The following is a 13,065-nucleotide window of genomic DNA, read 5'->3' as shown; positions in this document are numbered from 1 at the left end:
GTTTTTGACTGAGCCTAGGAGTTGATCTTCGGATGGTTTGTGTCGTCATTCTTTTTAGGTAGTTGAATATATCCGAGCCTTCGACGAACTTCGGAAGAGGAAAATTCCATCTCTTCTCTTCCTCAGTTCATGCAGCCTTACTCGTTCCGATGGCGTGGTAGTATTGCGTTGCATTCTAATGCCTGCGCGCCTCTCACAACGCATAACGTTCGGAGGAGTAGGCTGAATGCGGAGGGGAATCTATGTGGCATTTATGGCTGCTCTTGGAACCGGGCTTATTGTTTCTATTTTTGCCTTTTTAGCGCCACAAGGCTGAGGACAGGGGTAGCCACCTCATTCGTTTGCTTGCACCTCTGTTCCGCGCCGAAAATCAAGCGTCGTACTACTTGATCTGTTCGCGCCTGACTCACGTCTCATTCTCTGTACTGCAAATTCGAAGCAGGCGTTGCTTACAGTCATATGAAAATAAAAAAAGATGGGCTACGAGCGCCAAAAAAATACGGTCTTTACTGGAATTTCCGTGATCATCGCCACAGTCCACTTTATCCACACACACTTTCTCCCCGTCTTTACTCCGCTATGCCCATGCCCCGACTAACGCCATCAAACCGCCACCCGCCACCACGGCCGCGCAAGCCTCCACCCTCCTCTTTCCCCTCAGCACCTGATAGCTCGCATCGCTCAAGAAATCCTCGGCCAGAAGCTCGACCAAGCCCGCAAACAGCAGCAGACCGCTACTGATTGCGTTCATGACACCCACCGTCAGCAGGCCCGTCTCGCTCGCGGGATCGTACAGGTTGTGGATGCCGAGGCCAATGGCCTGGCCGAGCGGGGTGGTGGTGCCGTAGGCGAGGGCCATGAGCCAGGGCTTCGGGGAGCGCTGGGGGAACTGCAGGGCGGCGATGCGCGAGCCCAGGGCGAGCCCCTCGAAGGTCTGGTGGAAGGAGATGGCGATGAGGAGGACGATGAAGGGCGGGCCGGTGGCGACAGAGATGGCCATGCCGATGAAGACGCTGTGGAAGAGGATGCCGGCTTCGAGCAGGAGGCATTGGAGCAGCTGCTTGCGCTGTTGCTGTTCGGGCGTGAGGAGGGAGTGGTGGCCGTTGCCGGCGTCGGGCTGGGGGCTGGAGAGGGCGCGGAGGGAGTCGCTGCTTTGGCGGCCGGCGGCGGAGCGGTACTTTTGCGAGGGTGCGCCGTTGAGGAGACCGGAGGCGTCGTTGGACGAGGCTCCGGCGTAGTCGAGCTCGGGCAGCTCGAGGTCCGAGTCCGAGTCGCTGTCGCCTTCGCCGTGGATGGGTTTCGTCTGGGCTTCTTCGTCGTCGGGGATGCGGCTGTGGCCTGGAGACGGGGTAGGCGGGGGGATTGAGGGAGAGACGCCTGCAACGAGGTTGTCCGTCTCGGCGTAGTCGTCCAGCACGATGTCCGGCGGTCGGTGGCTGTCGCCTGGGCGCAGGCTGCCCTGCTTGAACCGGTTGAAGCTCGCGCTGCGGCCGTGGCTGCGCGGGCGGCCATTGCCCATCTCGTAGTCGCCGTGTCCGTGAGCATGACCGTGTGCATCCCCTCCGCCCAGCGTGTCGTAATCGCTCCCGTGCACATGCCCCGCTCCCCTACTCGCGAAGAACATCTCTATGCCCACGACCACAAAAACTGCCGTCATGGCGATCAGCCCAGCCATTGCGGGGTATCCCTCGTTCCAGAAAGACGGTAAGCATGGGTCCGTGAGCGAGGTGAAGGCTGTGGGTAGCAGATGTACGAAGGCGGTTGCGATCAGGACGCCGGTGCCGAAGTGTCGCGAGAGGAACAGGAAGTGGTGCGGCACAGGGAGGCGTGGAAATCGGCGGACGATGATGGGGAAGGCGCACGCTGTGGCTCATTAGCATACGTAGAAACAGGCGCAAGAGTCCGAGTGAGCGGTGGTTTGCACGCTCTGTCTGCAAGCTCAGGCCTTGATCGAAATGCCGTCTTTCTTACCTCCGGTACTCAGCGCCAGGATCAACACCAGCGCGAAAACGTGTAGCGGCGTGTTGTACTCTCCCTTGGTCTTGCTCCCACACGCCGGCCTTTGCTCACCGGCCGTCGACTCCTTCATGCCACCATGTCTCCGTTCGAGCTCAGCGTGGAGCAGCGCGGTCGGAATGTCGGACCATGAGTCGGGTAATATGCCTGCGGGGTTGACGTCGTCAGCCAGGACTGGGTGGAGAGCGGGCGAGATGGCCGCAAGTCCCGGGCATTGCTAATTGAGCCGTGTTCGAACCTCAAGCTACACTTACCTCTCGCATTCAACGCATTTGTGTTCATGGCTCAGGGCGACAGTCGTATGCTTGCCGCAATTGCCTCTTCTTTTCGTTGGTACTAGGGGCGCGCCGAAAGGATCGTGGCTGTTTCAAACCATGTCGCGCGCACGGCAGCACCGTGTGAGGACAAGTGATTGTGTTGGCAACAAAAAAGAAAGAGAAAAAAAGGGTTCTGGAAGGGAGGCAGCGAGAAGCCATGCGCCCGCGTTTAGTCGGACACGCACGACGTAACGCGCGGAACCCCCGGCAGACGGCCGGCCCGCGGAGCAGATCCTAAGCCCTGCCAAATCCAGCCTTCCAGTGTTCCAGAAGCTTGGCGAGCAGTCCTTCGACGAATTAAGGGGCTTCATTTTCCTGTGGTTACGAACAGCCTTCATTGCCGCCAAGCCGACAACCTCCTTGTTGTTTCTGTTTTAACCTCTACTGTACGAACGGTCATGCGTGCTCTTACGACTTCAGAACATCCCGACCCGAGCAAGGAGGCAAAAATGCCCCCACGGCACAGAACATTTTGTTCCATTCCATTCCGCATCAATTAGTCGCTATCACTATCGTCCACAACCCTTCGTCTTTTCGCACCATGACGGGCCACGGGTTCTATTTCCTCGTCCTCTTCGTTCTCGCTATCCGCCACCATAGCATTGCTTTGGCATCCGCCTGTCGCGCCTCTCTTCTGCTTCCGGACCAATTGACTGATATCTGGCAACTCGTCGTCGTCGTCATCCGAATTCTCTTGGCCCCTCTGAGAAGACGTGAACAGCTTCGTGTGTCTTGCCGCCCTGATTGAGGGCAGTGAAGAGCTGAACATCTCAACCGCTTCGGCATCATCGGCGATGAAGTCGGCCAATTCCGAATCGAGCTCTTCATCCTCAAGTTCGTCCTCGCCTTCCGTGTCTTGCGTACCCAGATCGATGGCCTGTGACCGAACACGCATCCGAGGATCCGTTGGTGGCGGGCTGCTGCTCCCTCCCTCTCCAACCTCATCCATAATTCGCCTTTGTCGCTTTGGTGTGACCCCTAAAGTATCATCATCGTCATCATGCATTGTTTCCTCTTCCGACATCTCGTCTGCTGACGGTCCAGCTTCGATATCCGACATGTGCAAGCTGTCTCTGAACCTCTTCTCAAGCTCTCCGCCTCTACTCTTCGTCATAGCATGCATTCGGTTGACCATCTTGACAAAGTTCATAGTGGCTCGACTGTGAGTTGAGATGTACCTTGTCCGCCCCGCTCGTCGCTGTCGCTTCGGATGTAACGTCAATGCTGGTGATGCGATTTCTCTATCGTCATCTGCGTCGTGGATGTTCTGGTAGAACCTCTGGAGCTGCCTCACTTCCTGGCTGTTCAGAAATGTTTCTTCAGCTGGGACCGGGGGTTCCATTTCCTCGATGACTGGTGCTTTTTTGCTCTTTCTCTTTGTACGAGGCTGGCCTTCATCAGGACCACCATTCAGACCAGCTGCCGATACGAACCCCGTAATCACACCGTCCGGCATCTGGAACTTCTTGGGTGGCCGTTTAGTCTTCCTACCCTTTCCTCCCCGAGGCATAGGCAACTCCGGTTGTGAGTTCTCAATGGGAATCTCAATATGCTTCATCTCCACGACTGGGTTGATATCTCTCGGGACGATTCTCCTGGCAAGGTCAGTGTGGAATTTGAATTCATCGCCCCTGGAAATCTTCTCCTGCATCTTTTCATAGGCATCTTTCGCTTTGAACGCGTCGTTCTCTTCTTTCCCTTCCATCTGTAGCAGTAAAATCTTTCCTCTACGCTTTCTACCAGTCCGGCCCATTCGCTGCAACATGCGGATTGGTGAGGCCTTTTGGTCGTAGCAGACAATGAGGTCAACCTCTCCTATGTCCAAGCCTTCCTCTCCGATCGACGTGGCAACCAGCGTATTGTAGACGCCACTCTTGAATTGTCTCACGACCTCTTCCTGGCGCCGTTGGTCCATGGCTTCAGAAGTCTTTGTTGCTGCTTGCCCAACGAAAACATGAGGCCGGATCATGGGCTCATTCAACTTGAGCACGCGAACAATGTCCTCTGCGCTGTCTCTCCAATGTGCGAAGACCATGACTTTGGTTTGTGATGTACCAGGCGCCTCTCCGGCATCCAAGAAATGGTTGAGTACATATTCCCGAAGGTGTTCGAGCTTCGGATGCCCGATGTAGTCAGGCTTGGCGGTCCAATCCCTAAGAATTTTCATGAGCTTCTCGAAGTTTGGGTTATTGGCTATCTCCTTCTTCCATTTGGTTGTCGCATCGTTCTTGTAGTCGCAAAGGATGCGGTAGAATGGACGAAGGCCGTGGAATTTGAGCACATCGATTCCGCGGCCCAGACTCATGAGAGCTTGGAATATGGAGTTAATCATTCCCTTCATCGGCTGCGACGCTTTCCTACCGGCGTCCGACCTCATCCAGTTGGCTCTTGATTGTGTGAGACCGTACAGGCTCATGTTCAGCGGATCTTTAGACCAGTACGCATTTTGCTGATTCAGCTTGTCCAGCACGGGTTGTATGGCCTTTGAAAATAGATCCTTGGCCACGAGCAGGTCCTTGTTGTCTCTCAGGACTTTCTTCTCGACTTCGCGCTTGTGTATGAATGGTTGGATGTCCATAGAATTCTCCATTCGAATCTCAACACGAGAGATCTCCAGTCCATCAATAACCTTTTGAACCGTCTCAACGTCGGCGCCGGGGGTTGCAGTCAGAGCAAGAACTCGGAAACTTTGGTTGAACCGTCGAATGAACTTGACAATCTCGACATAAGCGTAAGCGCCCGTTGCTCTGTGGGCCTCGTCTACGACGAGCAAGGCAATCCTCTTCGCATCGCAGTACCCCGTCTTCAAATCATTGATCATTGTCTGTGGAGTCATGAAGAAGACTCTTTTGATCTTCCACTCCTCTGCCCGAAGACCAGGGTCCACTTCACCTGTCAACATAGTAGTCTGTGAGCGACGAATACCAGCAATTCCCAGGCAGGCATCAATCTGTTGAGCAACCAGCGGCTTAGTCGGAGCAACGAAAACAATCTGTGCATCAGTGGTCCAGCGTAGGAAATTCAGCATGATTGTAGCCGCAATGAAGGTTTTCCCCAGACCAGTTGGCAGCGCAACAAGGAGGTTGTGGTACAGTCCACGCTGTACGATGTTGAATTGGTAGTCTCGAATATTGCCAAGGTTTGTGGGATATACCCAGGTTTTCATAGCTTCCAAGTCTATTTTGTGATGCGTCGGTGGTTCGTCTCTGTTGACCACCGGCCAATTCTGGCGCTTATTGATTTGTGATGGAGGCACAGTGCTGGGACCCCCAAACAAAGTCGTCTGCCTCAAACCGTTGAGAGGAGCAGCGAGCCGCCGTGGCCCATTGGATGCCGGGTTGTCCTGGGATGAAACCACAATGGCTTGGTCTTGAGCCCTCCCCGCGCGTAGAAACTCTGGAGATGTCATTGAAGATAGCGAAAATGCATCAGAGGGAAGATCGAGGAGCTCCTCATGAGTTTCCTGGGCAAGATGATTCCTAATTTCCCGTAGTGTCAATGGGAGCCTTGCTGGGTTGCAGAAGGGACTTACCGGGCTGGCACAGAAGCCGCTGTAGGGTTTCTAGCGGCGGGGGGCCCTTGAGAAACTAGACGCTGGAAGAGAGACTCGTCGATGTCGTCCAAGTCTTCGTCATCGAACTCATCACGATCTAACGCGGTCAATGGAGGTTGCGGAGCCACCGGGGCTGAAATGGCCCTTGGTGAGCTTGGCGGAGAGCTAAAGAAGTTCTCCACCTCTACCGAATCAATTGGAGGAACAGGAGCACTTATTCCGTTCGTAATTGAACGCTGTGCAGTCTCGGCATTGTCGAGGGAGGTATCCGCACCGCGGTTTGAGCGTGTTATTGGTATTAGAGCGCTTAGCGGGGAGCTTGAGAAATCTTCTGGGTCCAGCTCCATGTCTGCTTCAACATTCGTTGCAACGGGCCGAGACGGAGCTTGCGCACGCGCTCCTTCAGCGTTGGAATGTGCAGTTTCGGGCAGCCTTGACACGAATGATTCCCGCGGAGCTGTGGGGGAGTTTCTTTGAGGCGTTTGGATTCGAGGTGATACTGGAGAGCTGAAAGGCGAGCTGTAGAATGGCCCCGGGTTTTTAGGGCTTGGTTTGCGAGCCTTTGGTGTTTCATGTGGAGTCTTCACAGCTTGCATGCCAATTTGATTCTGGTTCTGGAGCCGCTGTTGCGGAGCATGGGCAATGGCAGGACGGGATACGGTGTCAGCTCGGCCATTTGACTGAGCAGGAAGAGAAGGGGGTGCGGGAGGTCTGTAGAAGACAGGGGGTTTGGGTGGTGGCTTTTCGTCTTTTGGTTTTTGCCAGATGGGACCTCGAATCCTCCACGGGGGACTAGAATCATCCTGCGGGAGCTGTGTCAAGTAGATTTCTTGCAAATCTCCCTCAGTGGGCTCGTAAGCTTTGTTTTTCTGCTTTTTGCCCGGTTTCTCCAGCAAATCGCTATCTTCATCGTCGTCAAGGCGGCTGCCAGCGTGTCGCTTGGGTTTCTTCGCTGAAGGTGGGCCGTCGTCATCGGCGGCTGTACTCTTCCGTGGCCTGCCCCTGGGTTTCTTCGGCGGTGGGTTTTCGTGGTCCTGGGAGTCGGCGGCTTTCCGCGTGCTTGCCTTGCGCTTCTTGGGCCCTGGTGGGGGCGGTGCATTCTCGCCGTCACTGCTGTCAAGCACGGTGAGGATCCGTTTCTTCCTGGGTGGCATGATGGTCACCGCAAGTGAAGTGTCTTCCGCACGGATACTATGGCAGCAGGAATCGAAGATCCGACACGACGTTTCGGCGATGGATTGACGTCGCTGGTGGCGCCTGCCTGGCGTGGCGAGTCATTAAACGCCTCAGGCGGACTACGTTTCACCGCATGTCCAACCGTTCTTGGCACATGGTGAGTCCAACGGGGGTGCAGTCGGGCAGCAGCTTCCCACGGCAATGGGGCGCGCGGGCAAGAATGTTTTCGGCGGCTGTCTGGCGCCGGCGCAGTGCAGGCGGCAGCTGATTTGGCGGGGACGCGTCGATGGACGTGTTTGGGTGCAGGACGCGTCGCGGAAGAGGCTACGCGCCGTGGTCAAGCATCCGGGCGCCGAGAAGCGCTAGTCGGGATCCATGCAAGTTGGAAATGAATACGGGACTAGTCCGGAATCTGCGAGAAACAGGGTGCCCAAAGCATAAATATAGCCAACCCCAGATTTTCCGCGGCGTCAATCCTGCCGCTCACGCGCCTTCTCCTATTTAACTCTGTCGCTGCCGTCACTGCTGCTGCCCGCTACCGCAGCCTCGTCCTTCGCTTTCCGCCGCGCCAACACTCGCTTTGGTCCAGCACCACTATCAACCCATCTTAGTTGATCACTCCATCAGTCAATTGCAAACCACCATGCGTTTCACCACCGCCATTGTCACCGGCCTCTGCGCCGTCGTTGCCGCTGCCCAGTCCTCTGATAGCGCCGCCACCACCACCAGCGCCTCGCTCTCTCCCACTGCCTCCTGCCTGGCCAAGTGTGACGCCGGCGACGTGACGTGCGCCGCCGCCTGCGTTGGCACCGCCCACCCCAATGAGAGCAACGCCAACGAGACGACCGAGTGCATGGCCAAGTGCGACCAGGGTGACGGCTCTCCCTCTGCTGCCTCGGCCTACGCCGACTGCGAGCAGTCGTGCATCTCGTCCTACTTCCCCATTGGCAGCTCTGGCGCCGCTGCTGGCACCGCCACCAACACTGCTGCCTCTACCTCTGCCACGGCTACCGGCGGCTCCAGCTCTTCTTCCTCGGGCTCTTCTGGCTCTTCTGGGTCCGGTTCTTCTGCTTCCGGCACCGCTGCTGAGACCGGTAAGTTGTGCTGAGGTCATGACCCGGAAATGCAAAAGACTAATTTAGTGCAACAGGCTCTTCCTCTACCGCTAGCGGCTCTGCTGCTGCCTCCACTTCTGACAGCGCTGCCAACAGCAACCTGCAGCTTGGCATCTCTGCTGCTGGCGCTGCCGGCATCTTCATTGCCGCCCTTGCCCTGTAAGGGCTCAACCACTGCGCCCGTCCGCGTGAACCCTGGTGGATACGGACGAATTGAACGGATGACGATATGGGGATGAAAGAAATTGGGAAAACTTGCATCACTCTTAATTCTTGGTTCTCTTGTAGTAATGCAACATACAATACGTTAATCAATGCCGCAATAATGACACAACAACCCATGGAAATTGTTGAGCATCCAATTCTTCCGTCATTAAGTGACGTCAATCGCTCCGTGAGCATACCCGACTGTCGGTTTCGGTGTAATGCAGTGCAAAAATGTGTCTCAATTTCGCGCGACTGTGGTGACGCGAAACACTTCGTGCGGTTGCGGAGCTCGAGCTGTTGCTCCATAGCCGAGTCAGGTAGCGCGCCGATCCCCCCCATGCAAGCTCACGGCGGGCGTCCCGCACCACGACAACAACACCCCGCTACAGCTCGCAAGCGCCGCCAAATTCCTCCACCATGTCTTCCGCCGACCCTTTCGATAGCGCTCTGTCAGTTCCGCATGCTACCCCTTCCTGACGTCGCGCACTAACCCGTGCCCCGCTAGCGACCTCCTCCGCCGCCTTAACCCTAAGGACACGGCCAAGAACGTCGACCGCCTTTGCCAGCTCGCCCCCTCGCTCACTGAAGACCTGCTCGAGTCCGTCGACGTGCCTCTTGCCGTCAAGCGTTGCACCAAAAGCAAGCGTGACTTCCTGTGCTGCGACTACAACCGCGATGGTGACAGTTGGAGGAGTCCGTGGAGCAACGAGTTCGAGCCCCCGCTGGAGGACGGCGAGGGGGTCGTGCCTAGCGAGCGCGTGAGGAAGATGGAGCTCAAGGCTAACGAGGCCTTTGACGTCTACCGGGAGCTGTGAGTCGCATCCTGTCCGAATGCGAATGTGGCTCGGCATTCGAGGGCCACGGGGCATTGCGGAGGGGCAATGGCGCACATAGCGCTGTGGCTAACATTGTAATGCTGCACAGGTACTACGAGGGTGGCATCTCGAGTGTGTACCTATGGGACATGGAGGATGGCTTCGCGGGCTGCGTGTTGCTGAAGAAGTGTACGTGTGTTGGATTGCATGACGCGAACAATTGCTGATGATAATGTACAGCCGTCTCGCCATCCAGCAAGACTACCGGTGGGTGGGATAGCATACACGTCTTCGAAGCCCTTGACCGCGCTCGCACTGCCCACTACAAGCTCACCAGCACTGTCATCTTGAACCTCGGTACCGATGGCAACGACCTAGGATCATTGGATCTCAGCGGAAACATGGTTCGCCAGGTGGAACAGGATATGCCTGTGGACGACGATACGTCGCACGTTGCCAACATTGGCAAGATGGTAGAAGAAATGGAGCTTAAGATGCGCAACCTGCTGCGTAAGTCCAACAACTAGGACGACGGATGGGATTGTTTTTGCTGACCTTTTACAGAGGAGGTCTACTTCGGCAAGGCAAAGGACGTTGTCGGCGATCTTCGGAGTAAGTCCTCCTTATTCATTTGCGGCCGCCGCGCATCAGCTCACCCTTCTCTTTTAGGCATTGCTTCCTTGAGTGAAACGAACCGCGACAGAGCTACGCACAAGGAGATGATCAGCAGCATGGGCGGTGGACGGTAAAACGGTGCCCGAAGGCTCCACATTAGGACAGAAACAAGACAGCAATTTCAGCGATTTCTGCGTGGGTTGCTCGATCCACTGCATAGGCGTTTCTTTTTGTGCAGGACCGGATGCGGGAACTCATCTCCGACATGCAAGTGCATACAACCGAAGGCTAGGGTGGATTTTTTTTTTTTCGCAGCATGCGTAGCTAAAGCTATCGTCCGGATGTAAGTGTGGCATTAGCAATTATACATTCTCATCCGGACGATAGCTTCTATTATCCACATGTGTCGTAAAGAAAATTGCTGAGGCTCTCCATGTTCTAGGGCACTGCTATTCTTTGTGCCAGCCTTCAGCTGCAACGCACTTTCTTAGCATAATCTCTCACGTGAGACATCAGCCCACCATTACCTGGGCTTGTACAAAGCCCGATGATAATCGAATCCCAAGGTAATAGCCAGCTGGCCGCAGGGAAGTGAGTGATTTGATTATGATCACGTGAATGTCTGACTCCAAGGCTGGCTAGCCGAAGCGGAGCCTAAGGATCTCTGACAAACCCCGGTTCCCCACCAGAGACCTTGCATCTCAAGCTTCGTGTCGAGCGCTTCCTTTCCCATCATTCTTCGGAACGCGTGACATGCCGCCAGTTGCCACGTCGCATCGAAAGCAGCCGTGCAACGGATGTAGGTCGCGGAAGAAGAAATGCGATGTACGTTTCATGCTCTCTTCCAACCACTTTATGCCTATTGGTTCTGCCATTGCCCTTTTTTTTCATTTCCGGTTGCCCCGAACCTTGCTGAACAGCTCAAGCGATCGTTCCATGTTAACGCCATTGCTTCTCCATAGATCGCACGCCCCGTTTGCTCCAACTGCCGGAAATGGGGCATTTCGTGTGATTACACCAATCGTACTTACGCAGCGGAGAGGACATTCGACTTAGGCTCCACCGACGGGTACACTGACCAGGATATTATCAGCCGAAACTCAACTTGGACCGTTGAGCAATCCGTGAACACCTTATTTGCTGGCGGCTTTCCTTTCCAGAGCCCTCTTCCGACTGCTAGCTTTCCGTGGCAAGCAGAAAAAGGCCCACCTCAGAACGCTCTTACCGTACCCGACATAATATCGGGCCTAGACACGGATGTACATCGAGATGCGACCCCGCAAGTATACCAACTGGTGACACCAGAATCAACGGGAGAGATACCGGATCCCACAGGACATGATTTCGCGGCCCTTCTCGATTGTAGTATTAACACCCCGGGTCTGAGCGTGGACCAGGCTTCCATCCCTCATAGCTCCGGGACAGGTAGCCCCAGAGAATTGGGAGATGCCTCTATCTGGCTAAAGAACGACTTTCCGTCAGAATCATTGCTACTGGAACTGGTGGACATTTACTTTGGCCAGCACCACATATTTTTGCCGTTTCTTCACCAACGCCAGTACTTAGAGAAGATCGAGCACTTCCAACAGAAGAGTTTTGATCGTCAAGAGACCGCACTTCTGTACGCCGTGATTGCAATAGCCGCTGTGTCACATCCGGATCCCATGGTTCGAGGCCGGCGGCTTGAATGGTTTGCTAAAGCAAAACAACTCTGTGAGAACACGGAAAAGAGATACCCATCACTGCAAGGTATCCAAGCAAGTGTTTGCATTTGCATACTTGCATGGACCACTGGAGAGTATCCCCTTTGCTGGCTCTCTATTGGAACCGCCTGGAGACAAGCAGTTACCCTTGGAATGAACCGCATTGATGGTGACCAGTCCAGAATTGTCCAGGAAACCAGCCTACCTACATGTGCGCTGGAGAAGGAAGAACAACGACGAACAATATGGACGCTGTTTTTGATGGACCGCGCCATGGCGTTTCCTTGTGGGTGGCCGCATGCCATCGACGACAGGCAATTCAAGGTGAACTTGCCTGTCGACGAAGATGTATTCCAAAATGCTGATGGAAGGGTAAGATGACAACAATTGTCTATGCATGCCACGTTGTTAACCTCAATCACAGACGCCAGAGTTGAACAGTACGATGCCTTTCAGCCGCACACTACGAAAAATGATCATGTCCACGCCAACCGAGGGTAGCTCAACAACGTATCAAACCATACTAAAAGCCTACGTTTTATTAGGGCGCGCTACAGAACACATCAACTCACTGGACGCTGCATCCGATCCAGAAGAACATTTCCGCGAGTTTCAGCAATTGGATACGGAGCTCAGCCGGTTCAAATTAAGCCTTCCAAGAGCCATGACAATGATGAGGACATCGTCGGTCAAAGAGGCAATTCACATCTTTTGGTTGAATGCTGTACTAGGCGTTCTCGTAATCTTGCTCCATCATAGACCCGAGACAGCCGCGTACAAACCTCTGAAAATGGCCTCGCCAGCTGGTGCCCTGGTTCCCGAAACATCTCGAGTTGAGGATTTCGAATATTGCATCGCAGCTGCAACAAATCTATCCCGAATGGTACAAGAAGCAACAAAAATCTCAATAGATGCTCTGATTAACCCGCATGTGGGCTCTCCGCTCTACGGTTGTGGCCGAACGCTTGCGCTCCACTACAGCGAGACTAAGAACGAGGAGATCAAATCGGACATCGACATGTACCTCCTACTGTTCGACCGCATAGCAGACCTCTATCCGGTTCTGGGGACCAAATTCAGGAACGGGATGACGTTCACTCTTGCACAAACTTCCGAGGCCATTCGCAAAATGAAATCAGATGGCGCCAGAGGCATGTTGACCAAATGTGGGGACTGGGCCGGTGCGGACCCGCAAGCCACACTTCAGAATCTTATGGAAGCCTTTCCGTAATGAGTGCGAGCGTTCATCCGGATATACATGTCCAACAAATGTGCAAACAATGGTATCCGGACAATAGCTTCCACTACCTCGACTAAGTTGCAATACCAAGCAAACAGACATCATACACGATTGCCACGCTTGAGAGTATTTGTGGTTGAGTTGTATAATATTACAGAGATATGGCAGCCGAAGAGTAGCGTGGATTTGTTCTTCACTCATGCCAGGGTACTTGAAGCCATCTTCCGGACGTAAATGTCGAAAAATCAAACATTCACGCCTGGAAAATAGCTTCCACTGCCCACACATGTTGTTCCTCATGAAGAAAA

General features: G+C 54.6%; 4 protein-coding genes across 4 annotated transcripts; 2 read left to right on the top strand and 2 right to left on the bottom strand.

The window, feature by feature from the left end:
• Positions 1-577: 577 nt before the first annotated feature.
• On the bottom strand, positions 578-2,298 carry LTHEOB_10840 (Zip family zinc protein; the record flags this gene model as incomplete). Its single annotated transcript, XM_035507530.1, has 3 exons — positions 578-1,863; positions 1,972-2,163; positions 2,271-2,298. 3 exons carry the CDS (start codon positions 2,296-2,298, stop codon positions 578-580), a joined length of 1,506 nt encoding a protein of 501 aa, XP_035366974.1.
• Positions 2,299-2,829: 531 nt separating this feature from the next.
• On the bottom strand, positions 2,830-7,040 carry LTHEOB_10839 (Helicase; the record flags this gene model as incomplete). The annotated part of the gene is made up of 2 exons (XM_035507528.1): positions 2,830-5,812; positions 5,866-7,040. 2 exons carry the CDS (start codon positions 7,038-7,040, stop codon positions 2,830-2,832), a joined length of 4,158 nt encoding a protein of 1,385 aa, XP_035366973.1.
• A 665-nt stretch (positions 7,041-7,705) lies between these two features.
• LTHEOB_10838 (F-actin-capping protein subunit beta) lies at positions 7,706-9,948 on the top strand (the record flags this gene model as incomplete). Its single annotated transcript, XM_035507527.1, has 8 exons — positions 7,706-8,156; positions 8,213-8,336; positions 8,774-8,833; positions 8,890-9,195; positions 9,309-9,388; positions 9,440-9,709; positions 9,764-9,811; positions 9,869-9,948. 8 exons carry the CDS (start codon positions 7,706-7,708, stop codon positions 9,946-9,948), a joined length of 1,419 nt encoding a protein of 472 aa, XP_035366972.1.
• A 2,449-nt stretch (positions 9,949-12,397) lies between these two features.
• On the top strand, positions 12,398-12,748 carry LTHEOB_10837 (Wash complex f-actin capping protein beta subunit; the record flags this gene model as incomplete). Its single annotated transcript, XM_035507526.1, has 1 exon — positions 12,398-12,748. The coding sequence occupies one exon, from the start codon at positions 12,398-12,400 to the stop codon at positions 12,746-12,748; it is 351 nt and encodes a 116-aa protein (XP_035366971.1).
• Between the last annotated feature and the right edge of the window lie 317 nt (positions 12,749-13,065).

This window comes from Lasiodiplodia theobromae, assembly GCF_012971845.1.
Source record: "Lasiodiplodia theobromae strain AM2As chromosome Unknown scaffold_42, whole genome shotgun sequence".
Classification (NCBI taxonomy): Eukaryota; Fungi; Ascomycota; class Dothideomycetes; order Botryosphaeriales; family Botryosphaeriaceae; genus Lasiodiplodia; species Lasiodiplodia theobromae.
The sequence above is the reverse complement of the archived record's forward strand: the minus strand, read 5'-3'. Positions and strand labels throughout refer to the sequence as shown.